The sequence below is a fragment of the Kluyveromyces marxianus genome, chromosome 6, assembly GCF_001417885.1.
Source record: "Kluyveromyces marxianus DMKU3-1042 DNA, complete genome, chromosome 6".
In the NCBI taxonomy this organism is placed as follows: Eukaryota; Fungi; Ascomycota; class Saccharomycetes; order Saccharomycetales; family Saccharomycetaceae; genus Kluyveromyces; species Kluyveromyces marxianus.
In genome coordinates, this window is record NC_036030.1 from 998,412 (window position 1) to 1,022,206 (window position 23,795).

The 23,795-nt window shown below is 39.0% G+C and overlaps 9 protein-coding genes across 9 annotated transcripts; 4 read left to right on the plus strand and 5 right to left on the minus strand.

Annotated features, from left to right (window-relative positions):
• Positions 1 to 210: 210 nt before the first annotated feature.
• SMM1 (tRNA-dihydrouridine(20) synthase (NAD(+))) lies at positions 211 to 1,347 on the plus strand (the record flags this gene model as incomplete). The annotated part of the gene is made up of 1 exon (XM_022821148.1): positions 211 to 1,347. The coding sequence occupies one exon, from the start codon at positions 211 to 213 to the stop codon at positions 1,345 to 1,347; it is 1,137 nt and encodes a 378-aa protein (XP_022677539.1).
• A 299-nt stretch (positions 1,348 to 1,646) lies between these two features.
• ACC1 (acetyl-CoA carboxylase ACC1) lies at positions 1,647 to 8,345 on the minus strand (the record flags this gene model as incomplete). The annotated part of the gene is made up of 1 exon (XM_022821149.1): positions 1,647 to 8,345. One exon carries the CDS (start codon positions 8,343 to 8,345, stop codon positions 1,647 to 1,649), a length of 6,699 nt encoding a protein of 2,232 aa, XP_022677540.1.
• A 3,296-nt stretch (positions 8,346 to 11,641) lies between these two features.
• On the plus strand, positions 11,642 to 12,301 carry TIM23 (protein transporter TIM23; the record flags this gene model as incomplete). The annotated part of the gene is made up of 1 exon (XM_022821150.1): positions 11,642 to 12,301. The coding sequence occupies one exon, from the start codon at positions 11,642 to 11,644 to the stop codon at positions 12,299 to 12,301; it is 660 nt and encodes a 219-aa protein (XP_022677541.1).
• A 581-nt stretch (positions 12,302 to 12,882) lies between these two features.
• RRT12 (Rrt12p) lies at positions 12,883 to 14,382 on the minus strand (the record flags this gene model as incomplete). The annotated part of the gene is made up of 1 exon (XM_022821151.1): positions 12,883 to 14,382. One exon carries the CDS (start codon positions 14,380 to 14,382, stop codon positions 12,883 to 12,885), a length of 1,500 nt encoding a protein of 499 aa, XP_022677542.1.
• Positions 14,383 to 16,489: 2,107 nt separating this feature from the next.
• On the plus strand, positions 16,490 to 17,155 carry RCF2 (Rcf2p; the record flags this gene model as incomplete). The annotated part of the gene is made up of 1 exon (XM_022821153.1): positions 16,490 to 17,155. The coding sequence occupies one exon, from the start codon at positions 16,490 to 16,492 to the stop codon at positions 17,153 to 17,155; it is 666 nt and encodes a 221-aa protein (XP_022677543.1).
• A 526-nt stretch (positions 17,156 to 17,681) lies between these two features.
• Positions 17,682 to 18,203, minus strand: IMG1 (mitochondrial 54S ribosomal protein bL19m; the record flags this gene model as incomplete). The annotated part of the gene is made up of 1 exon (XM_022821154.1): positions 17,682 to 18,203. One exon carries the CDS (start codon positions 18,201 to 18,203, stop codon positions 17,682 to 17,684), a length of 522 nt encoding a protein of 173 aa, XP_022677544.1.
• A 286-nt stretch (positions 18,204 to 18,489) lies between these two features.
• BUD23 (18S rRNA (guanine1575-N7)-methyltransferase) lies at positions 18,490 to 19,293 on the minus strand (the record flags this gene model as incomplete). The annotated part of the gene is made up of 1 exon (XM_022821155.1): positions 18,490 to 19,293. One exon carries the CDS (start codon positions 19,291 to 19,293, stop codon positions 18,490 to 18,492), a length of 804 nt encoding a protein of 267 aa, XP_022677545.1.
• Positions 19,294 to 19,952: 659 nt separating this feature from the next.
• On the plus strand, positions 19,953 to 20,906 carry RCI37 (Rci37p; the record flags this gene model as incomplete). Its single annotated transcript, XM_022821156.1, has 1 exon — positions 19,953 to 20,906. The coding sequence occupies one exon, from the start codon at positions 19,953 to 19,955 to the stop codon at positions 20,904 to 20,906; it is 954 nt and encodes a 317-aa protein (XP_022677546.1).
• A 244-nt stretch (positions 20,907 to 21,150) lies between these two features.
• Positions 21,151 to 23,382, minus strand: THS1 (threonine--tRNA ligase THS1; the record flags this gene model as incomplete). The annotated part of the gene is made up of 1 exon (XM_022821157.1): positions 21,151 to 23,382. One exon carries the CDS (start codon positions 23,380 to 23,382, stop codon positions 21,151 to 21,153), a length of 2,232 nt encoding a protein of 743 aa, XP_022677547.1.
• Positions 23,383 to 23,795: the final 413 nt, after the last annotated feature.

Below are 23,795 nucleotides of genomic sequence, written 5' to 3' on the forward strand. Positions count from 1 at the left end.
ACCTAGAGTTAGATCATACTCTTTCGAAGAAAATGAAAAAGAAATGTGAAAAATGCATAGGTCATCATCATCGAAATTGTAACATTTAGCATTAGAGAAGCAATGCACTGCTACTAAAGGCTGTAGAAATAGTGTAAGAAGCTAGTTACTATCTTGAAGAAAAAGTAGTGGTTTCTGTAGCTATCGCAGGGTACTATTTACTTGGTGAATATGGTACAGTATGCTGGTAAGCTTGTGCTTGCTCCTATGGTGAGGGCAGGTGAATTGCCTACAAGATTGTTAGCATTGAAGTATGGAGCGGATCTGGTGTGGTCGCCTGAGATCGTGGATAAGAAGCTTATACAGTGCCAAAGACAAGTCAACGATGCTTTAAATACCATAGACTTTGTAGCGCCTGCTACTCGTGAAGGTATGGAACCTGGTGTTGTGTTTCGGACCGTTCCTGAACTGGAGCGTGGGAAGCTAATCTTTCAGATCGGGACTTCGACACCATCTCTAGCTGTGGAGGCAGCTCTCAAAGTCATTAAGGATGTTGACGGGATTGATGTCAATGCTGGGTGTCCCAAGCATTTTTCAATACACTCTGGTATGGGTGCTGCGCTTCTCAAGACACCAGAAAAACTCTGTTCTATTCTAACAGAATTGGTTGCCAAAGTTGGAAACGTGTATAACAAGCCCATATCCGTGAAGATTAGAATCTTGGACAACGAGGCGGACACTTTGAATTTAGTGGAAAACATATGCAAAACGGGGGTCTCCAATTTGACTGTTCACTGTAGAACAACTCCAATGAGAAATAGAGAGTCTCCAATTAGAGATTACATCCCAAAGATTTATGAAATATGTACTAGTCACAATGTCTCTCTAATAATGAATGGTGCCATAAAAGATAAAAATGACTTCCTACAGCTTCGAAAAGAACTAAAACTTTCTGATTCCATCGGTGGTATGATGGCTGATTGTGCAGAGAAAAATCCAACCGTATTCTCTAGCAATCCGTTACCTTGGTTTAAAGCTGTTAAAGAGTATCTGGATATTGCAGTTCAATATAACCATCATCCTTCCAACGTTAAATATATGTTGAACAGAATGACACCTGGCAAAAGTCCCTTCTATCAATATTTCACTCAATGTCGTAAGCTTCCTGATTTTCTTTACGTGTGCAAACAGCTTGATGAGGAAGGTAAACCCATAGAAGATCCGTTGCCTTTCTTGAAGGAAGAGCATGAAAAGGAAAAAAAACAGAAGAAAAAGCAGAATGACATCAAGTCCTTGGAGAAATCTAATGCTAAACGTTCCGCAGAAAATACCACCGATACAAGTAGTAAAAAAGCTAAATCCGCATAACTGGCTACCTTTACGTCAAAACCACATGTTCTACATTCATCAATTGTATCACATAAATCTTATCTTTATTAGTTTTTTACATATATTATAAACTAGTACTGTACACGTTAATATTAAGCATCCTGCATGTATGAATTTGGAATTACATTTTGAAGCGAATATCAGTTTAACAAACAACAAAAAAACTGAACTCTAAAAATTTGGAATATAGTAATGCCACATCAAAAACAATGCGGATAATAACTTCTTTTTGATAAAAAGGAAAGCAAGAAGGTTAACTTAAATGTGAATAAAGTTCTTCATTCCAAAGCCTTTTGAAGCTTTTCTTTGTCCTTAACAGATAAGAGCTTCAAGACTTCAGCCAAACCGTTAATAGAGTTATCATGGTCATTTCTGATAGATTTAGCCAAGTTTTGTGCAAAGGCTTCTAGCTTAACACTCTTGATTTGTTCATCTAGGAGTTGATAGTTCTCTTCGATCCAAGTAGCAACTTGTCTATCGTCATCCAAGCTGACGGATGCAGGGTACCATGATCTAATTCTAGCCATCTTCTCCAATCTTGAGGCTGATCCTAGCTCATTGTTCAATCTTCTCATTAGGTACTCTTCATTTAATCTTCTTCTTAATCTCCAGAAGAAGAAACGACGGGATTCTGGCCAGTTCAGCTCTTTTCTGATTACACCCTTTGCCAACATACGACCAGATCTATCATGTAAATCAGCGAATTGAACAGTGATTTGGTGATAGATTGGTAGTAGTTGCTTCTCACGTTCAGCAAGCTCCTTAGAGACTTGTTGGTGTTCCTCTGGGGTTAAGTCAGGGTTTGCGAATCTGTCCTTCAAAGCTCTATACTTGTCGTCCAACCTAGCCATAGTAGCTAGCAACTTTTCTCTACGGTATTTGATACCAACCATACCTTCAGGTTCTAGAACACCAGCTCTAGAATTGATATCAGCATACATTTCCATTTGGTCAGCATTAATAGTTGGATCAACAACAACCCAAGAACCACCTCTTAATTCACCAGTTGGTGGAATGTAAGTAATGATTGGTTGTTTATAATCTACTAGAGCATCGACAATGAAAGAACCGTATTTCAAGACTTCATTGTACATATCACGTTGACCACCAGAGAAACCTCTCCAGTTTGCTAGAATCATTAGAGGCAATTGCTCACCGTGGTTGAAATCGTTGATAGCTTGGGCTGTCTTGAAAGCGGAGTTTGGATACCACACTTGACCAGCCTCTTGAATCAACATTTCGGTGGAATCTGGGTTAGCTGGATCAGCTGGAATTAGATTTTCAACGATACGTGTTTCGACAGCAATAACACCTAATGGAATACCACCTAAACGAGCTCTACCAGTAACAACACCTCTAGCCCAGCCAGACAAAGTTTCTTGGAAGGAGCCTTTATCGAACAAACCATATTGGAAACCTTCGTCAGTCTCACGACCTTCAATCATCCATCTAACATCATATTGCTCGTTGGTTGTTGGTGTAAAGTCGACAAGTCTATCCCATTTATCGTCAGATTCTAAAATAGGAACAGGAAGATCTCTCTTAGCAGGAATATAAGATAACCAATTCATGATCTTCTCAACACCAGCTAGATCATCAGGGGCAGTTAAGTGAGAAACACCATTGTTGTACATGATTTGAGTACCACCCAATTGCAAGTTAGATGAGTAAACTTCTCTACCCAAAAGCTTGTTAATAGCAGGAGCACCGGTCAAGATGATAGGTTGAGCTTCAATTTGAATTGCTCTTTGACCTAGTCTAACCAAGTATGCACCAATACCAACCGATCTACAAGTCACTAAAGTAATAGTGAAGATGTCCTTGTAAGCCCTAGAAGTTGCACCGGCAATTAAACCTGAACCCTTCAAACACTCAACACCAAGACCATCTTCGCTACCAATAATAGCAGTGATAATATTTCTTGCCTTTCCTTCTTCGACAACACGTTGAGTAACAACAGAGTTTTCCTTACCTTGGGCTCTGAGTTCTTCCAAAGCTTCATCTGTGAGCCATAAGTATTGGAAACCCTTAGAAGGATCTTTTTCATCATTCCATGCAATTTGGAATAATGGAACCAACTCTTCAGCAATGCCAATTCTAGCACCAGAGTTGGCAGACAAGTAGACACGTGGAATACCTCTCTTTCTTGCATACTCAGTAACCTTGTTGAAGAATTCATCTTCTTGTGGACCGAAAGAACCGATTTTGTAGGTGATATCGTTTGCAACAATCACGAATTGACGACCATGTGGGTATTCTGGAGTCTTAGCTGTCACCTTGAAAGCAACCATACCAATGTTGTTTGCACCTAATTCACGATCAACTTCAGTGAGTTCTCCATTTTCGTCTTCAATCAATTCGTTAGCAATAAAGAAGTCATCAGACAATTTCTTCTTTGGAGAATACTTCTTCCATTGAGTAACAATAGCTTGGCGGAACAATTCGGGGAAATCGTAAACATAAGTAGTACCCATTAGATGGGCCTTGTAACGCTTAGGTTGCAACCACTCCTTAGCGGGGTATGGTGTTGCAATTGGTCTTAAGTGCATGGAACCAGGCTTGTCTAAAGACTTAAAGATCCACTCACCTTGGGCATTCTTCACTTCCGTGTACAATTCAGTTTTGACAACAAATCCAGAAACATTGTTAATCAAAGCTCTTAGGGGAACTGGTGTACCTGTTTGAGGGTCTTTGATGATGATTCTAATCTCGGCAGCAGCAACACGAAGTCTCAATAATCTTCTACCAAATCTTTCCAAGAAGCCACCGAATGCAGCTTCCACATCTTCTGGAGAAACATCGAAAACAGCAGAAAAGTTGATGAAGATATGATTCAAGTCGGAATTGGAGGTGTCGATAATTTCTAAGTTATCCAAGATGTCACTCATCAATCTATTTGCTTCAGAAGTCAAATATTCAACAATTGAGATGTCATCGCGAATACGACCGGTTCTAATGATACCTCTTGTGAAGAATCTCTTGTCTACAGGAGAGTTCTTACCAACAGCTTCATATACGTGGATGTTTCTGTTCTCGGTAAAGATTTGTCTAATGTTAAAGTTCGACATTTTACCCAACTCAAGTTGGAAAGCCAATGCAGGTTCTATATGACGAATAGTCTCATCTTCATTGTAGTTTGGACCACGGAAAGTATAGTATTTTGGATAAGTACCATCGCTGTAACCAAACACAAATGTGATACGACGGATAGCAGATTCTACAAGAGCCTGTTTGTTCAAGTCTAAGATCTCCTTTAATCTTAGTAACACTTCAGACTCAGATTCAAATCCTTCAGTAGAATTAACCACAACATTGGCAACATTAGACAAGCTAGCAGAAGAAGAGCCTGATCTATCTGGAGCTGGTCCAGTAGACACATGGTGAGGAGGAATCATAGAGAGAGCAGATGATAGGATTCCGTCAACATCATCAAGATGTTTGGCAGGAATCAACAAACCAGTTCTCAGTGGTTGGTTCTCGCCTTCGGAAACGTATGTCAAATCGGAAACGGAGATTGCTCTGTTCATACCCAACTTACTCTTGACTTGAGGCATAGAAGTAAATGCTGCAGATGGTAGTTGGAACTTCCATTCGACCACTGGAGAGCCAGAGGTCTTGAAATGCATCAAGTCCCCAATTGTGTAAGCTCTGTATGCTCTTCTGATGTAGACTTCAGCGGCTGCGGCTGCAACAGCGTCGTCAGAGTTAGTCAAAAATTGAGATAAAACATCAAACACGACGTAGTTTGAGTCAATCAAGTCCTTCAAAACTTCTAAATCAGGTTTAGTGCGTTTGCTTTCAGTCGAACCATATGAAGTGCTCAAAACAGAAGACTTTAATATGTATTGAATTTGGTCCGTTCTCTCCTTAATGGATGGTAGAGCACCTTGAATTAAAATTTCTCTGGCTTGTAGAGCAACCTTTGCAGTAGCCTTTGATTCCAATTCGACAATATGCTTTAATGGTTTCTCAATGGCGGCAGCAATTTCAGACTTCAATTTGCACAAAGGTTGGTAATGCTTCAAAATTGCCAATATCAAGTTGTTTCTGGCAGAAACTCTAGAATGGGCAAGAACAGTCAGAACAACCTTGTCCAAATCATCTGGGTTCTCATCACGTAGTCTTAAGATGACATCTTCTTCACGAACATTGGAGCCCGAGAACAACTTTTCGACATTGTAATAATTCTCTAAGAACGTCGCAAACACGAAATGTTCATGAGAAGCCAAACCGTTAGAATAACGATTAGTGATGTCAAGAAGCGGTTCGATGGTGGTGTGGAAAAGTGGATCGACATTAGGGTCATTTAGAGCAGCTTCAAACATCTTACCCAATTGTCTTGCTGGGAAATCAGCACCTCTCTTGAAAGAGCGGCTAACTAGTTGTTCTTGTTGTTCATCTAAATGAGGAGGAAGCCTGGAATGCAAGGCAGAAACCTGCAATTTCCATTCAGAATAAGGAAGCTCTGGTTGTCTCAATACTTCAATCAACTGTTGCAAGGAAGTTTTCATAATAACTTGGTTATCATATCCCTTCAAAATATTTTCCAAGGTAGTGACTAAAGATTTGAACTTGTAAGCTGGCTTGGTACCTTCAACAATTGGTGAGCCCATTTCAGGTAACATACCTTCGTATGGCTTTGCGTGTTTTACCTTACTTGGATCATCCAAAGATAAAATGGCAAGAATATCACCAGCTGCAAGAGTCGAACCAGGTTGTTTCAAAAGTTGAACAATACCATTTTCTTGAGAAATCAATGGCATTTGCATTTTCATAACTTCAACTTCAGCATAAGGTTGTCCTGCAATGACATGGTCGCCATTTTCAACTAAAAACTTCACCAACTTACCTGGCGATGGGGTTCTTAATTGAGTAGGATCATTTTCGACCTCTAATAGGGTAGTCTTGGAATCAATGGATAGTCTTGTAGCAGAAACCTCTTCCTTCCAGTAGATAGTATGGGATTTACCACCAACTGCAATTAGTAAACCACCGTCGGAAAGTTTTCTTGCACCAACTTCACACTTCGAACCATTAATAAATAGGGTGTAACGGTCATCTGCAGATTTAGCAACAGTGAATTTGTATCTCATTCCATCGTGAATGAACTCTATAGGATACATGGTTTGTAACAAGGATTTGTTAGGAACTTGACCTCTTTTCAAGGAAGCAATATATTCTTGTCTGGCTTGTTCTGAGGCAATGTGAGCCTTGGTTGCTGCACCACAGATGACTGATAGAGTTGGATCAGGCTTTTCAGCTGTCATCTTTTGGGAGATCAAATCATCTAACCAACCAGTAGTGATGGTGTTGTCTTCGAAGTCTTCAGTCTCCAACAATTTGATCAAATATTCAACAGTAGTTCTGAAATCACCTCTAATCGATAACTCCTTCAATGCAACAACCATATGCTTTCTGGAAGCCTGTCTATTCTCTCCGAAGGCGAAAATATGACCAAATTGAGAATCTGAGAACGAGTGGATACCACCGTTATTACCAACAGAGAAATAACCCCAAACGTTAGAAGAAGAACGGAAGTTTAGTTCGTGTAAAGCACCACCTGATGGCTTGAAACCTTCATTTGGATCTTCAGAAGTGATACGACAAGCAGTACAGTGACCCTTAGGGATTGGTTTTCTTTGAGTCTTGGAAGATTCTGGAGTGGAAAATTCGAAATCAATCTCCGAGGCGCTCTTTGGATCGACACCGTAAAGCAATCTAATGTCTCTAATTCTATGCATTGGGATACCCATTGCAATTTGCAACTGAGCTGCTGGTAAGTTCACACCTGTGACCATTTCGGTAGTTGGATGCTCCACTTGTAATCTTGGGTTTAATTCCAAGAAGTAGAACTTATCCTCGTCATGCGAGTATAAGTATTCAACTGTACCTGCAGACACGTAACCGACTAATTGACCTAATCTAACTGCTGCCTTTTCCATTTCTGTGAATGTTTGAGGCTTTGCAATAGTGACAGGGGCTTCTTCGATGATTTTTTGATGACGTCTTTGAACGGAACAGTCACGACCGAATAGAGAAATATTAGTACCGTATTGATCAGCAAGCAATTGAACTTCCAAATGACGGGCTTTACCAGCCAACTTCATAATGAAAATTGGAGAACCTGGAATTTCGTTAGCAGCTTGTTGATACAATGAAAGGAATTCTTCTTCATTTTCGACCTTTCTGATACCTTTACCACCACCACCTTCTGATGCCTTGATCATCACTGGAAAGCCAATTTGTTTAGCTTTCTTTAAACCATCTTCTGGAGAGGAACAGCAACCTTTTTGGTATACTTCTTCATCGACAGAAACTAGGTTAGTTTCCTTATCTATGTGGACTTCATCGACGCCAGTACCTGACCATGGAATACATGGAACCTTGGCATGTTGGGCGACAATAGTTGACGAAATCTTGTCACCTAGAGATCTCATTGCGTTACCTGGTGGACCAATAAAGATGATTTTTCTCTTGGAAGCAGCCAATCTTTCTGGAAGCAGAGGATTTTCGGAAGCATGACCCCAACCAGCCCAAACGGCATCAACATCGGCTCTTTCAGCAACTTCTACGATAAGGTCGACGTTAGCGTAGTTATTGTTATTTGTTCCACCTGGAACTTCGATATACTGATCAGCCATACGGATGTATTCCGCATTTGCTTCAAGATCTTCTGGTGTAGCCATTGCTACGAATTGTACAGTCCTTTCATCGCCAAAAATTTCGTAAGACCACTTACGTACGGATCTGATCTCTTTTACGGCAGCAATACCATTGTTTGCGATCAAGATTTTTGAGATGACTGTATGACCGCCATGTGATTTAACAAATTCCTTTAATGGAGAATCTTCGACTTTGTCAACAGTGTTTAACCCGATGAAATGTGGCGCTAGTTTTGAATGTCTGTGACTGAAGTCAGTAACTTCATACTGTTGGCTCTGAGAAATGGAAACCTCAGAAAGATTTTCTTCACTCATTTTGGACCTTAATTTATTAGTACAATGGATAAATCTTGGTGATATAATGCTGAGATGATATATGGATCTGTTTAGAGGCGGGATAAACCGAGCGTGTTTAGTTAATGTAGAAAACAGTCTGTAATAATGAAAGTTAGTCAATTTGATCTATTAGGAGTTCGAGAATGGTGAACACGGTATTAATGATAGTGTTTTTTTTTTCAATATATTTTCTCTCGTTTACAGAGTAATTAACCTTTAGCGTTTAAAAGTACGTCTAGTAGTTCGAACAAATTTATTCAGTTGGAAGAAAAAGTAGCAGGATATCAAATTAATTTCAGCATATGGTGCTAGACGAAAGTTAATACAGATAACCAATTGCCCCCGTTTTATTTAGGTCCCAGTATTTTCAAACTTAAAATACAATGCAACAATTTGAAATGCAAGTACTTCTGACAAAAAAAGAAGCTAGATTTTCAGTAATAAATCTCAAAATTCCTTTCCAGCAAAGATCCCAAGAAAAAAAGGTATTTCTTGGACTCCGAAAGGTTCTAAATTGCTCTTTATTAAGAAATACGTGCTTTTCAGTTGGTCGAGGCAAATATGTGTTACTGTACTAAACATACAATATCCTGCTTTTCAACAAAAAAATGAATGTCTATTTCAGCAAGAACGGTCTTCCATTATCTGTTATTTTAGTTCATTTTTGTAAAAAAAAAAAAAAAAAAAAAAAAAAATAGTATTTCATCTTGTTCTCGTTTGTTCAGGTAGCATTTCTTATCCCACTAAAAAAATGCACAATATCCGTAACGGTTGGAGACAGACTAATACTTTTAGGCTAAAGGTAAAAAATCCCTGAGAAAACATAATTGAGTGTTAAAATTGTTAGTATACATACATTTTTCTTTCGCACAAGCAGTAGGTCCTCTTATTCCCTCTTATGTAAAATTCCCAATGTTTTTAAAAAGTCAGATGGGTATTATCGATAGGGTATAATAACGAAATCCAATGTAGAAACAGGTATGGAATAGCTTATCTAAAACTTTCAATCCTGATTGAAGAATATTCGATTAGAAATTGAAACAATACTAGTAGCAATGCAATTCAATTCAATTCAATTCAATTCTAATTTTTTTAGTATTGTCCTTAAGTTTATAGCAGAACTGGATACACGATACAAGCGTTGTTTGTTGTTTGTTGTTTGTTTCTTGTATGATGTGCACTAGCTCAATGCAAATAACCTTCTTGCTACAGTGTTTGAGGAAGTCTCCAGATTAAAATCTAAACTTTAAACTTCAATTAATGAATCTAGTTTCCACGGTGTTTCCGTTTTTCAATTAAAAAATTCAAGAATCGCATATCTAATATTTTTAAATACTTTTACACTTCTTTTCCCTCTTGTTGAAACTATTAAGTTTTTTACTTCTTTATAAAAAGCCGCCGAGTGTTACATCTGTATATATTTACTTAGTCCTGCGTTGTTTTCTAGCCAATTTCGAAAACCCTCAGAAAAGTTTGCCAAACAAATTTAATGTATTTTTTTTCCAATGCTTACACCGCAGTATTTGTTGAAACTTGTTGGGATCGTTGTTGGATTTTCAGTAAAAAGAAGCTAGAACGCGAGCCAGTTTTTTCGTCTATAGTGACGACTCACCAACAATTCATACACGTCACGTTGACCGTATTGTTAGTAGTGGGCGCGGTCATGGAGTTAAACTAGAAACCCCATACTTCTTCAGAGTGACATCAACATGGCTCTCGGTGAGTATCGGTTACTAGAAAGAACGAGAAACTCAGTAACACCTTCCAACCATTGCTGGCGCAGCCCGTTCTATGATAACCACCAGTAGCGATCCACGCTTGTGTCACGTGGACAGTAGTTCTAGCCGTTTTCTCTTTTTTTTTCGGTCTTTCATCATATAGGTAAATGATATTTATTGTATTGTGTTCACATCTGGACAGATTGCCGGAGATGATCAACGCAAAAGTAAAACTTTTAGCATATTTTGTGTGTGTGTTTATTTTTTTTTCAAATATACAGATAACAAACCTACGCTATACAGTTGAACGGTCTCCACATTTTTTTGGTTAGAACTTCAGAATGCATTTTAACCTATGTTCCCTTTGTAATTTCGTAAGTTTTTGTTCCTTGAGTTTTTTCAATAGGAATTCATCATAACCAATTCTCATTTGATTGGCTTGAGCTTGCTCGCCCTTTTGTAGTTTTGAATTATTATCAATTTGAAGGTTGTGTAGATCCTGTTCGATTGAGCTTAAAGATATCTGTCTATCAGCTTCTGTCCAAAACCTTGTCCATTTGCGACCTAATAATTTACGTTCTGATTCGATCAAATCGAATTGGACTTTGTCCCTAGCCCCCGGCATCTTGGAAAATGTAATTCTTCTAATGAAGATATATGATAAGCCGTTTCAATTAGCAAATTTATTTATTGGAGTTCCACGGTACATTGAACAGCGATAGCTGCGTTTGTTCCGTTGATACTTGTTATGAGAAGAGAGAAGTTTAGGTTACTATCATTAACATTACAGTTCTGATTTACATATCTAGCTGTTGAATTTATATTACCTATTCAATTTAGCTTTTATGGTTGGAAACGCCCAAGTAAGTGGTGGTTTAGCTTGTTCTGCTGTTGGTGTCAGTAATTAAGGTTCCCTTTATTCAGTGTTTTCTTTTTTTATTTTGGTTTTGCTTGCTCATCATTTCTTTGTAGGATTCAAAAGATAGAAACGCCGACAGCGGAAGAAGAAAGATAGTGAGAAGACATGGTTACAAAAATGAAATTCCAGGTTGCTGTAACCCTTTTTACAGAAAAGCTAATTTGTCGTAGACTACAAGGTGTGTTTCTTACTGGCCTCTCTAAACTGTTCACTATGGCAGCCAACCTATAGAGTGAATTTATAAGAAATTATTGTTCACGTGACATCGTTATGTACGGACAATTATATAATCTATCTCCTTCTAGACGGTCAGCCAGTTCTATCTGGAAAAAATTGACAAGCTAAAAAATTGTGAAAAATTGTAAAACTTGAAAAATTAGTGAAGTAACTGAAATTCGATACTAGTATTCGAATTGGTAGAATATAAATCTTGAGAAAAGATTGAATATAGAGCCTGCTAGCAGCCTGCAAAAGAAGTTTGTATTATTTGGGTAATATCAAATAAGTTGGGGAGAGCTATTGTGGACTAGAGGATAAGATTTGCTCAATTTTCGTTGCTGTAAGTTTCCCTTATTTTGTTTAATTGACGAACACCCGCATATTCAGACCTAACTCGGCAAAGTAACTTATTATAAACAATGTCTTGGTTATTTGGTGGTAAGAAGCCATCAACCGACTCTCAAACAGCTAGTACTGATTCCGAACAGAATAATGAAAAGCTAAAAAAGACTCTAGGTTTCGATCCATCATCCGTCACAAACGTCTCCAATGTTATTTCTGTTCCTGGAGGATTAAGCCCATCGCAGCTCCACCCATTAGCGGGGCTTGAGCGTGGTGTTGAGTATATGGACTTAGAAGAAGAACAGCTTTCTACTTTGGAAGGTTCTCAAGGTTTGATTCCTTCTAGAGGTTGGACTGATGATCTATGTTACGGTACCGGTGCTGTATACTTGCTTGGTTTAGGTTTAGGTGGTTCTTATGGGTTTTTCGAGGGTTTGAAGAACATTCCACCAAACTCTCCAGGTAAATTACAATTGAATACAGTTCTAAATCATATCACAAGAAGAGGGCCATTTTTGGGTAACAATGCTGGTGTCCTTGCCTTAACCTATAACTTGATCAACTCTACAATTGACTCTTTAAGAGGAAAACACGATGTCACAGGATCAGTCGTCGCTGGTGCTTTGACCGGTGCTGTTTTCAGATCCTCGAGAGGGTTGAAACCAATGGCTTATTCCTCTGCTTTGATGGCAGCTGCTGCTGCGGGATGGTGCGGAATCAAGTCGGTCGTCTTATGAACGTTACGTCTGATACCTTACCACCTTAGAAATTATGAGAGAATCGCAGAAAAATTATCAAAAAATAAAATCAATACGAAATTGGATATACAGAAGTCAGATACAGTTGTACAATAATCGATCGAATGCGAAAGACATCCTTTCTTTCCTCTTTGTATATTTTTTCCTCTTTTCTCTCATTATTCCATCTCTTGTTATGTTTTGCATGTTGAAAACACTCCTTCGTAATAATGTACACTATGATGACATTTTTTAGCAGTCTGATGTTAAGATCCGTAACAAAATTGTTCCATTTATCCACGATATCGTTTGCCATTAATATTACCATCTTCAAGACTAATAGCCGGTGATATAGTAACTTTTAACTAACTGTTTAGAGATACATGGTCTTGTATATATTTCATAAAGTCATCTTTCATTGAATCTTTGTCTCTGTCCGCTCTCCTGGTGCTTAAAGTGTTGGTAAAGCGGACATTATGACCAAAAGCCCTATATCAAAATGTTCTTGGTTAAAAATCCCTACATATGCTGCGTAGATTTTGATGTTATGATGCTATAGTCAAACTGAATGTAACTGTGAATTATTTTACTTGCTTCTTGCTTTTGAAAGTCAAGTTTGGTTCAAGTAGTTTTCTTCCACGGATAAGTAATGCGCTGTTAGGATCATTTGATTCGTTAAAATCTTTTGTGTCCTCTTGTAGCCTGGAAATGAACTTATACTCATCTATCTGTGGAAACAAACCATATTCGAAACTGTCGTCCTTCTCGTTGTTCCCTGTGTATAAAAGTCTATTTGGAGACCTCGGTCTTACAGCTAATGCTCGTTTCTTGAAGACACCTTTGGTAGAATATTTAAGTAATGCTTTACGCACCTCGCTTGGTTTATATCCTTGATCAAGGAATAAAGCAGCTGCCCCAGCTACAATTGGTGATGCCATTGAAGTTCCACTCAAAGTCACAGTGTCATCGCCTCTGTTGGATAGAGATTCTACATTAACACCAGGTGCCCATATGTCTACACATGCTCCCCAATTAGAGAACTGGGCCATTAAGTCAGTTCGATCATCCATGGCGGCTACTGTAATTGCCTTTTTCACTTTTGCTGGACTATACCAACAAGCATTGAGACCACTATTACCTCCAGCCACAACAACTACAATGCCTTCATCTATAACAGCCGAAACTGCCCTATCTAAAATACTATGTGTTCCAGGTGCTCCAAGGCTCATATTCACCACGCATTTCTTTTTATTATCTTGGCATTGACTTACAACATACTCTAATCCCTCAATGATGTCGGTGACATTGCCTCTACCCAATGAATCAAGAACCTTAACTTCATAAATATTGGCTTTCTTGGCAACACCGTAAGTTTTGGACCCAATTAAACCAGCAACATGGGTACCATGCCCTATAAAGTCCCCAGAACCTTCCCCGGTAGTGTCAATCCCTTCCTTAGCTCTTCCTTCGAAATCTGGATGAGAGTAATTGATACCACTATCAAGGACATAAACATGCACATCTTCGCCCTGGCGATCAGCATGGTAGTGATATTTTAGAGCGCTTGTATCGTAGTCTTGGGGGATTATTGGTAGCTGGGTTCGGCGAGAAATACGGGCTAAGTGTCTTGGAGCACTCTTTTGAGATGTATAATTTTCTTTAAACTCTAGTCCATCTTCCACGGATTCGTCGTCGTCATCTTCTCCATCGTCAATGAACATGGTTTTTTTATCCTTCCCCTTAGTGAGTTTATTGCTTCCTTTTAACGATGCTTCCATCTCAGGGAAGGCATCAAACAAACTAATTTTGGTGTTTGCTACTACATCGCTAATGAATGGAATGTCCTTTAGTTTCTCCGCTACTAGTGGAGGTATATCCACTGAAATGGCATTGAAATTACCAAAAGAGAACTCTCTATGGATTTTTGACTCTATCAAATCTTTTACGGTGGATCCACCTAGTTTAAAATTGAACAAGTACTTCAAAGTCTTGGGCGTTTTCAAACTAATGAGATACTCGGTACAGAGTGCAGGACAGATGAATTGTATCCAAACGAAAAGACAAAGGTAAGACACACGCATTTTTTTTTTAATCCTATGAATAGTCTTTTGGCAACAACCGTGTAGCTCTAATATTTTTTTATGCAAACCCCTAGGTCTAGGTTATAATATTCTGTTCACTGAAGGGAGCTGGGAAATATAAGCTGATTTGTCTAATATTTGTTTAATAGTAGAAGCTATTGCAAACTTCTAGATCTGTGGTAAAGGGAAGCAGATAAGCTCAAAAACACAGTCATAATTGGTACTTTTCTTTACACTTTATTGTGGTGGACGAACAAGAAAAAAATATATCCGAGTGTCACTTGGAGTGACAGGCAATATGGTCTGAGACCACCACATGCCCTTATCACTAACGTTTTTGTGTGGTTTCTACATTCGTATCGCCAATTTGGGCGCGACGCGCGTCACATTTTGTAGCGCCAGAAATTGAGAACTGAAACTAAACTATCTAATCAATGAAGGGGAATGGAAGAAAAAGTAAAAAAAGTAATAAAAAAAAGACAACGACAACGACAGCACCAGTAATATAATGCCAGCAACGTGTGTGTCATATGACAAGACGAGACATTAGCAAACACTTCGCAGGATATATCGATAAGACACTGGTCCAGAACTTTCCAACATTAGTATCCGACAAAATTCCTCTAGAACTTTATATTGTTACACACACATACCCTACACTATATCGCTGGGTCCATTAAGCGCGCTTGACCGTTACTACTTGCCTTTTTTTTTCGGCTCATCTGTAGGTATGGCGTACTAAACCAAGAATCTGTCAGGAACCTCATCGAGGATTAAGGAAGCTGCGAGGTAAGAAAACGTCATAGAGACTTCCTCAAAAAGTATACGAGGGACATTAAACGTATTCACGGTTCGTAAGACGTGGCGCAAGCTACGAAGTTCCCTACGTCAGAGAGTCACTGTGGTACCATCTGATGAAAAAATAAGAATGCAATGCAAATTGAGAATAAACGAGGTTACATTGATCTGTCTGAAGTGGAAGCTTAAACTTTTCTTGCATGTTTGCCTGCGTACTGCCCCTCTCTCGTTTACGAAGCGAACAGGCCTCCTGCATAATTGTTGGGAAGACTCAATTAGGGACTCTATCGCCAAACAAAAAAAAAAAAAATAAAAAACAAAAAATAAAAATAAAAACAACGGAGAAATACGAGGGGCAATGCCAATACGAAAAGAAAAAATATTATATAATCAGTCATGTGACCATGACCAATCAAATATCTTTATTTTTTTGACACAAATTGTGGAGCCACAATCGTGGTAAGTCCCCGGTCACAACGGACCAATAGGAACTTCGAGCCCGATATTTTTTCTGGGAAATCCCGGCCCACTCGTCTATGATGGAAAACATCTAGTTTTTTTTTTGTTTTCATATTTTGACAGCCTCATGCAAGTCCCAAATCAGCTGCAAACGACGCACAAGTACATTCATTCAAACGACAAACGACAGAAGACAAACGAGCATATGTTGGATTAAGTTTCCTGTATACAAGCTCATCGCCGAGGCAGTATGTAACTAGAACCGTTAACGTTTCATTGTTCATTCCCCCACCAAATTAGAATTATCACCTGCCTTTCGCCCATATCACCTCCTTATGTAAAACCTTTCCTACGCCTATGTAGCCTGTAGCCTATTTGCCTGTCTGTGCTTGCTTAGTTTCGCTGTTCTTACCAATCAGCTCATCAAGCCCATAATAGATCGAGCATACTACAGACTTTCCGTAGTAAAAAGAAAGGAAACCCCCGATCATTACTGCATGGGTCAGTAAAAAATTCGGAAAAGAAAACGCAATGGGAAGATAATACGCAGTGGTTTAGGACAAGTACAAAAGAGACCGAAAATGTATATAACAGGCTTAAAAGACGCACCAATATTGCTCTCATCGGCTGTTTCCTGTTTAGATCGAAGGGTACATTAGTATAATAATTGGGAATTGTATATATATAACAGACAAAGCGAACCAATCTGATTGTTAAAGTCGTCTAGAACATCAGAAACATTCGTCGAAAAGGTTTACAGACATATTACGGTTAATACCTTTCTTAAGTATTATAGCTAACCAACCGCTGAAAACAAAACAGAATTCTAATACCAAACCACTAAGTCACAATGAAGATCTTAACACGTGAAGAAATCGATGCCCATAGCCATTACACCTTGCTGGGTGGTATAAAGGGTGCTGCTGCTGGTTTCCTAATTTCGGCAGCTATATTCAAGCTAGTGCCTCGTCGCTACCCTAAATTCAACCCACAGAACATGACATGGTCCATTAAGACTGCTTTGTTTATTACACCACCAACGCTTTTGGCATCTATTGTTGCTGAAGAGTCGTCTACGAAGTTTGACCAAAAAATGTACAGCGGTGATGCTTCTGCTGATATCATTGCCGAGCACAACAGATGGAAGAATTTGCCAATGAAGGACAAGCTACTGGAGGGCTTGTCTAACAACAAGTATAAGATCATTGTTGGGTCATGGGCTGCTTGTTTGTATGGGTCATGGAAACTTGTTGACAAAGATCCATATATGACAAAGGCACAAAAAGCTGTGCAAGCTAGAATGTATGCCCAAGGTTTGACTGTCTTTTTGTTGCTAGCATCTATTGGTCTTTCAATGTACGAAGAAAAGCTACACCCAGATCAAAAGAAGGAAGCTAGAGACCGTCGTTGGCAGGCGGCTTTGGCTCAAGCTGAGAAGGAAGAAAAGATGACCGCTGCTGCCGGATACAGAAGTAACGAAGACAGAGTTAACGCTAAAATCTTCAAATACGACTAGAAAGTTTATATACCGTACTACTTCTCTATTGGGTTTGTCAAGCTGTCGCATACATGGGTTCATGTGTAGGAGGATAATGAGAAACTCGCATATTGATAGATCATCCAATCGTACTACCAACTTTTATTCTATATTATTTTACGCTATTTTGCTCTCTTCATCCTGCTTTTAAAGCTCGAACTAACCTCTTTTTATGGTGATGAATATACTTTCTATCTGATATACGAAACTATAATATTATACCGGTTTCCCTTAGTATAATAATAACACACGTTTCTTCATGATATTTTTAATGAATTTCAATAATACTCTATTACTACTACTATATATACATATTTTCTCTCTTCCTATTTTTGTTGTATTATATCTTCTGTTTTCCTTACCTAGCTTTGCTCTGCCTCTCCTTGCCGTGATCGTACGGTGATTGGTTACTGTGATTCTTGTATTGTTTATTTTAACAGCATGTAAAAATCTACGTATCTATGCCTATGTACATGTTGGGTTGTAAGTAGTTTTGAATATCAATTCAATTGTGTTTCTTCTTTCTCATACTTGCTGCCAAATCTCCGACGTCTAATCTGGTGTTCCTGATGTAATAATGCTTGTTTCTGCCTCTTCTACCGTCCGCTCTTCTGATCAAATCAATTCTTTCCACTAATGGGGAAAAGATTGGCACTCTCATTTCGACACACGTCTTATAAATATGATCTCTTAATAGAATTGATGAATCCTGCACCAAAGGTTTACGATCCACTGCTAGAATATATCCTGTAAAAGTATCATAATTGCACTTTGTGGAGTCATAGACTACACGCACAACATCCCCCGCGCGTAAACAGTTAGGATTCTTCCTCGAGATCAACTCTGTCTTCACTCCGTTAGGATCCAAAACTTTTAGATCCTTCTCAGCGAGAGTCTTAATCACCAATGGGTTGGAAACTCTTTCAACTGGTGGATATACTGGAATAATCTTCTTCTCAGCCTTGGCTGGAAGCTGGTAACGTCTAACAGCCTGTTTTAGAAGTACTGGTAGTGTTTTCCTAAACATTTTGTGTGTATGTGGGTGAACTTCCAGGAGTAGTTGATTAAGGCTGGGCTAATGTCTTTTTTCTCTATTTGCATACATACAGATACATACAGCTTTCAGCTTCTTGTAGAATTTCAATTTTTTTAAAATTTTCATTGTAAAGGTTTAAACCTGAAATTCTTGAAGTAAAATCCGTAGTGATCATTTTTAACGTGATGATGATGATAAGATGAAGGTTCTATATGATGTATGGATAATTCCATTACTTGAGTTTGAAAATATATAATATACAATTGAGAAAAATGATCTAGAACCTCGTTCTTCTCTTTCTACCAGTAAATTTGGAATCAAGAGCCACTTTTCTACCTCTTTTCTTCATGACTTCTTTCTTCCTATTGATGTAGTCCTTTCTGGATTCGACCAATTTCTTTTTACGTTCTCTCTTAGCAACAAGGTCTGCATCCATCTTCACACCGTCTAAATTAACTTGTTCCCCTGTTTCCGTTGATCCAGAGCTTAAGACTAAGTAGTATTTTTTATTCTTTTTAGATTCTGGGTCATCGATGACCAAACCACCAGAAAACCCAGCAACCTTGGCTGCACCCAAAATTTGCTCGATTTGTTCATCGTTCTTAGGATAGAACTGCGCTACAAATTTACCCCCTTTCTTCAAACTAGCGAAGAGTGAATTGAAAAATCTCATTAAACGTCTCTTAGGATCATTGTAAGAAGTGTCCGCATTACATAGCCACTGGATCACAGATATACTAATAGCAGCATCAAAAACACCTGCTCTGAATGGAATACCTTGACCTATATCATGCAACATTAAGTCTCCTTCCACTTCTCTGTTCAAAGCTTCCGCTAACATACTTGGTGCAATATCCAGTCCTGTCCATATGTGTCCTTCTTCCGTCAAGATCTCCCCACTGAGACCAGAACCACACCCTATATCCAAGATGTATGACGTGTGTGGCAAATTTAGGAGTTCCAAAGCTCGAAGTGTCATTTTAGCTTGGATGTGTTGCACTCTGGTAGATCCACTATACTTCTTAGACTCACTGTCATTGTAGAACACTTCTGGAGGTGCTAAATCTTCTGGACGAGACATTTTTCACCTGTTTGTTCTTTTGATACTAATAGTAGTTTCTAATGGCTCTTATCTCCCTATTCGATCCTATTTTAAGTTAACGATGCCTCTATCTCAAGCACCTTTCTATATCATCCCATCCCATCTCATCTCATCTCATCGCTTGTGTTCACTTTCTCTGGTGCAAATCAAGCTTTGAATTTTTCCATGCTAACCCTGCTGAGAACTAAAAAAAAAAAAAAAAAGAAAACATACAGGTACTCACGGAAATAATATTTATCACGTGATCCGATCCCCATGTTCTAATAAGAAGGTCATTAAGTGCTCAAACATTAATACTTGACCGGAGGCAGTCCTGCCGTGACATATCCTAGATAAAAGAACGGTAGAAACACGGTCCCATGTCCTTTTGAAGAACGCGCTATCGGTTTTTGCCATTAATCTTTTGGGATCTCATACCCCGGCGACACTGCCATAGAAAAATACATAATTTTATATAGGGCATAGCTTATATAAGGTTTGTAGAATATATAAGGGAGTAAGTAACCTGCAATTATTTTACGGTACTCAAATATGGGTGATTAAAGAAAGAATAGTAGTATAAGTGCGCAATTGAACTTAGCGATATTTTGTGGAAATATCAGGTAAGACGATAGATATTTGATTAGACTTCGAGTACGATGACTCTCGACGATGGACACAGTGCAAATGGCGGAACTTTCGGAGTAAACGGTGCAAGCAATGCGGACAGTCCAAATAGCTTAACAACCGGATTTTCTGGGGCAGGAAATAGAATGGGGATGAACCAAATGGGCCCAAATACAGCAGTTTGGAATAGCCCGTGGTTTCAAGAAGCATATCACAATGCACAGGAGTTCTATGAAAAAGACAAGGTTTTGGATCCCAAAGACAGGTTAGAGTTATCAAAAATATATCTTTCCATTGCGAGAGCACAGTTGTGGTCTGGCTGGGTAGCATTTGGTCTAGTTACGAGTGTGCCTTTTGTTCTTCAGTATAAGAAGACTGGGGGTGTCAAGGGAACGAAAGTTTCACGAGCTTTCGCATTTGGGTTTTTGTCCATGTTTGCTGCTACGCAAGCTGGGGGTTCTCTTATGTATAAGTCAAAGCTCGCAAGCATCCGTCCAGAAACACTTGAAGATGATCCTAATGTTCCTAAAAGCAGTCGCCAAAAACAGTATGAAATGATGAAATTGTTGAACATGGGAATGCCAACAAGATGGGCAACGTATTTCAACCTAACGTACAGAAATCCAGAAAAGAGAATCCCAGACCCTAAGCTAACCATGGAAAAATTGAAGAATGGCCAGGCAACAACGAGGAACAGGTCGGTCATGTTTGATAATAAAGATCCGATGGGACTATACACGGGTCCTCAGTTTGAAAAGAAGGAGGGAGTGCCAAAAGCTGGTGCCATCTCACCTCCAGCTCAACAGGTACCTCAACAGGTACCTCAAAATGATGAATATGATCCATTTAATGAAGAAGATAACAAAGAAGAGGAGTCGCTGTCAGCGTGGGATAGGATCAGGAAGGAAAATGCTGTCGCAGACACAAAAGCAGGTAATTCTTGGGAAGAAATACGGAAAAAGAATTACGACAACTCACCCAAATAATATTCTACTACCATGCTTTCTTCATTCCCCGTAAATAGTATAATGAACCCTGGTAACCTCATTAATATAATCATTAGTTAGAAGTAGTTATTTTATTCTTATCTAATAAAATACAAGATTAAAAAATTAAAAAAAAAAAAAATAACTAACTGGACATAACTTAACTTAAATTGGTTTATCTGACGAGGCATAATTGCATCGATGATCTTAAATGCGCGTGAGGTATTATTAAATGACTCTTTACTTAAGCCAAAACATTATCGTTTCTCTTTTCTTCCTTCAATTTTTTCAATTGTTCAATGACGCTCTCGACTTGGACAGTTGCATTCTTACCTTGCAAGTCCATGACATCTCTATTTCTGATGTTGACAGACTTTTCAGTCATTTCTTGTTCACCGACAATGAAAATGAAGTTGTACTTCAACATTTGACCATTTCTGACCTTCTTTTGAAGGGTGTTACCAGAAAGATCAACATCAGCGTAGAAACCAGCTTCGGCCATCTTGTCACGGACTTCTTGGGCATATTCTTGGAATTTAACACCAACTGGAACAACTAGAATTTGACGAGGAGATAACCAGAATGGCCACTTACCAGCGAAATGTTCGGTCAAGATAGCTGTCATTCTTTCCACAGAACCCAAGATGGCACGGTGAATCATGACTGGTCTTTCGTAGTTGTCATCACCTTCAACTTCCTTGGTCTTGAATTCCAATTCAAATCTGTTTGGTAGTTGGAAGTCCAATTGAATTGTGGCACATTGATGCCATCTATGTAGAGCGTCAGAGATCATGATATCAATCTTTGGACCGTAGAAAGCACCATCACCAGGGTTCAATTCCCAGTTACCACCCCATTTGTTCAAAGCAGCTTCTAGCTTAGCCTCTGCGTTGTTCCATGTTTCAAGTTCACCAACGTACTTTTCAGGTCTGGTTGAAAGTTCCATCTTGAATTCAAAACCGAAAACACCGTAAATGTATTTCAAGAATTCGAAAATGTTAGCAATTTCTTGTTCAATTTGATCTTGGGTACAGAAGATATGAGCATCGTCTTGTTGGAATCTTCTGACACGAGTCAAACCAGACAATGCACCGGAGAATTCATTTCTGTGAATGACACCGAAATCTGCAACTCTCCATGGCAATTCTCTGTAAGAACGTTCTCTAGCCTTAAACATTAGACAGTGACCAGGACAGTTCATTGGCTTCAAACCAAATGTTTCCTTTTCAACTTCGAAGGAGAACATATTTTCCTTGTAGTTTGCCCAGTGACCAGATGTCTCCCACAACTTGGAATTGTACATGTTAGGAGTGATAACTTCATCGTAACCTCTCTTACGGTATTCGGTTCTCAACAAGTCAACCAAAGTGTTGTAAATTCTGGTACCATGAGGTAACCAGAAACAAGAACCTGGGGACATTTCGTTGAAGTAAAACAATTCTTGATCTTTACCAATCTTTCTGTGATCTCTTAAAGAGGCCTCTTGCAAAAACTTCAAGTGAGCGTCCATCAATTTCTTGTCAGGGAAAGCAATACCGTAGATTCTTTGCAAAGAGTCGTTGGTGCTTTCACCCAAGAAATAACAAGAAGAGTTCTTTAACAACTTGAAAGCCTTGATACGACCGGTGTGTGGGATATGAGGACCAGTACACAAATCAATCAATGGACCACATCTATAAACAGTAGTGGAACCTCCGTCTGGAATCTTTGTGCTGACCAAGTAGGTCTTGTACTTGGAGTAGTGGAACATCTTCAACAAGTCTTCCTTGGAAAGGACAAGTCTTTCAAACTTTTGCTTTTGCTTGATAGCAGCCTTGGCAACGGCTTCCAAGTTAGGGAAATCAGCTTGAGAAACAGTTCTCTCTGGTGAATCAGGGTCCATGGAGTCTCTGCAAGCGAATTCGTAGAAGAAACCATCGTCAGTTGGAGGACCCAAACAGATATGGGCACCCAAGTTGCATTCACATGCCTCACCCAAGACGTGGGCAGAAGAGTGCCAAAACACCTTCTTACCGGTATCAGATTCGAAATCGAAAAATTCGATCTTGAGTTCATCACCTTCTTTACCTTCCAAAGGTCTCTCTAGATCCCATAGTTCGCCATTAACCTTAGAAATACATTGTCTTTCAGCGAAAGACTTGGCAATACCTTGTGCGATGTCCATTGGACTGGTTTCCCATGCGGTAGCCTCCTTGACGGTACCGTCCTTCAACACAACCTTCAATGGAACACGAGGTTGAGCAGCAACTTTCTCATCATACTCCTTCTTTAAACGTTCGAACATTTGAATACGCTCATCAATGAAAGCAGGTTGAGGTTCAAGGTACAAAGATGGCTTTCCATTGCCCTTATCTTTCTTCTTATCCTTCTTTTCCTTCTTGTTTTCAACAGCAGCAGGCTGTTTCTCTGCCTTCTGTTCTAGAGACAAGTCCTTGACTTGCTCCTCAACAGGCTTCTCCACTTTGTCGGCACACATAATGTCCTATTGGTTGAGTTTGATTGCAACCAAAATTGAAGTTCTAGTTATGAAACAACGTGCTGTGAACACCATTAGTACACGCTAAGTTTATATGTCTACTAAGAGTCAGTTAAGATTTTTGGAAATTTTTTTCTTTTCGATATGACAGATATATATGTCATTGTTAACGGTTTTCCAGTGAACTGATAATACAGGAACAGCATTGACTTTGTGTCGCCAGAGTGCAACACGGCACAATTCCATACTCTGTGGAGGGAGGGTTGGAATCAGCAATACTTGTTTGCAATTGCAGAGTTCTTTTTTTTCAGTTTTGAATACTGTATGCAACACCAAATAGTGAACGCTAGGACTTTGTAATTCAATTTATATATTCTGTTCTAGTGTCGAGACACTTTTCGGTAAAAAGAAGG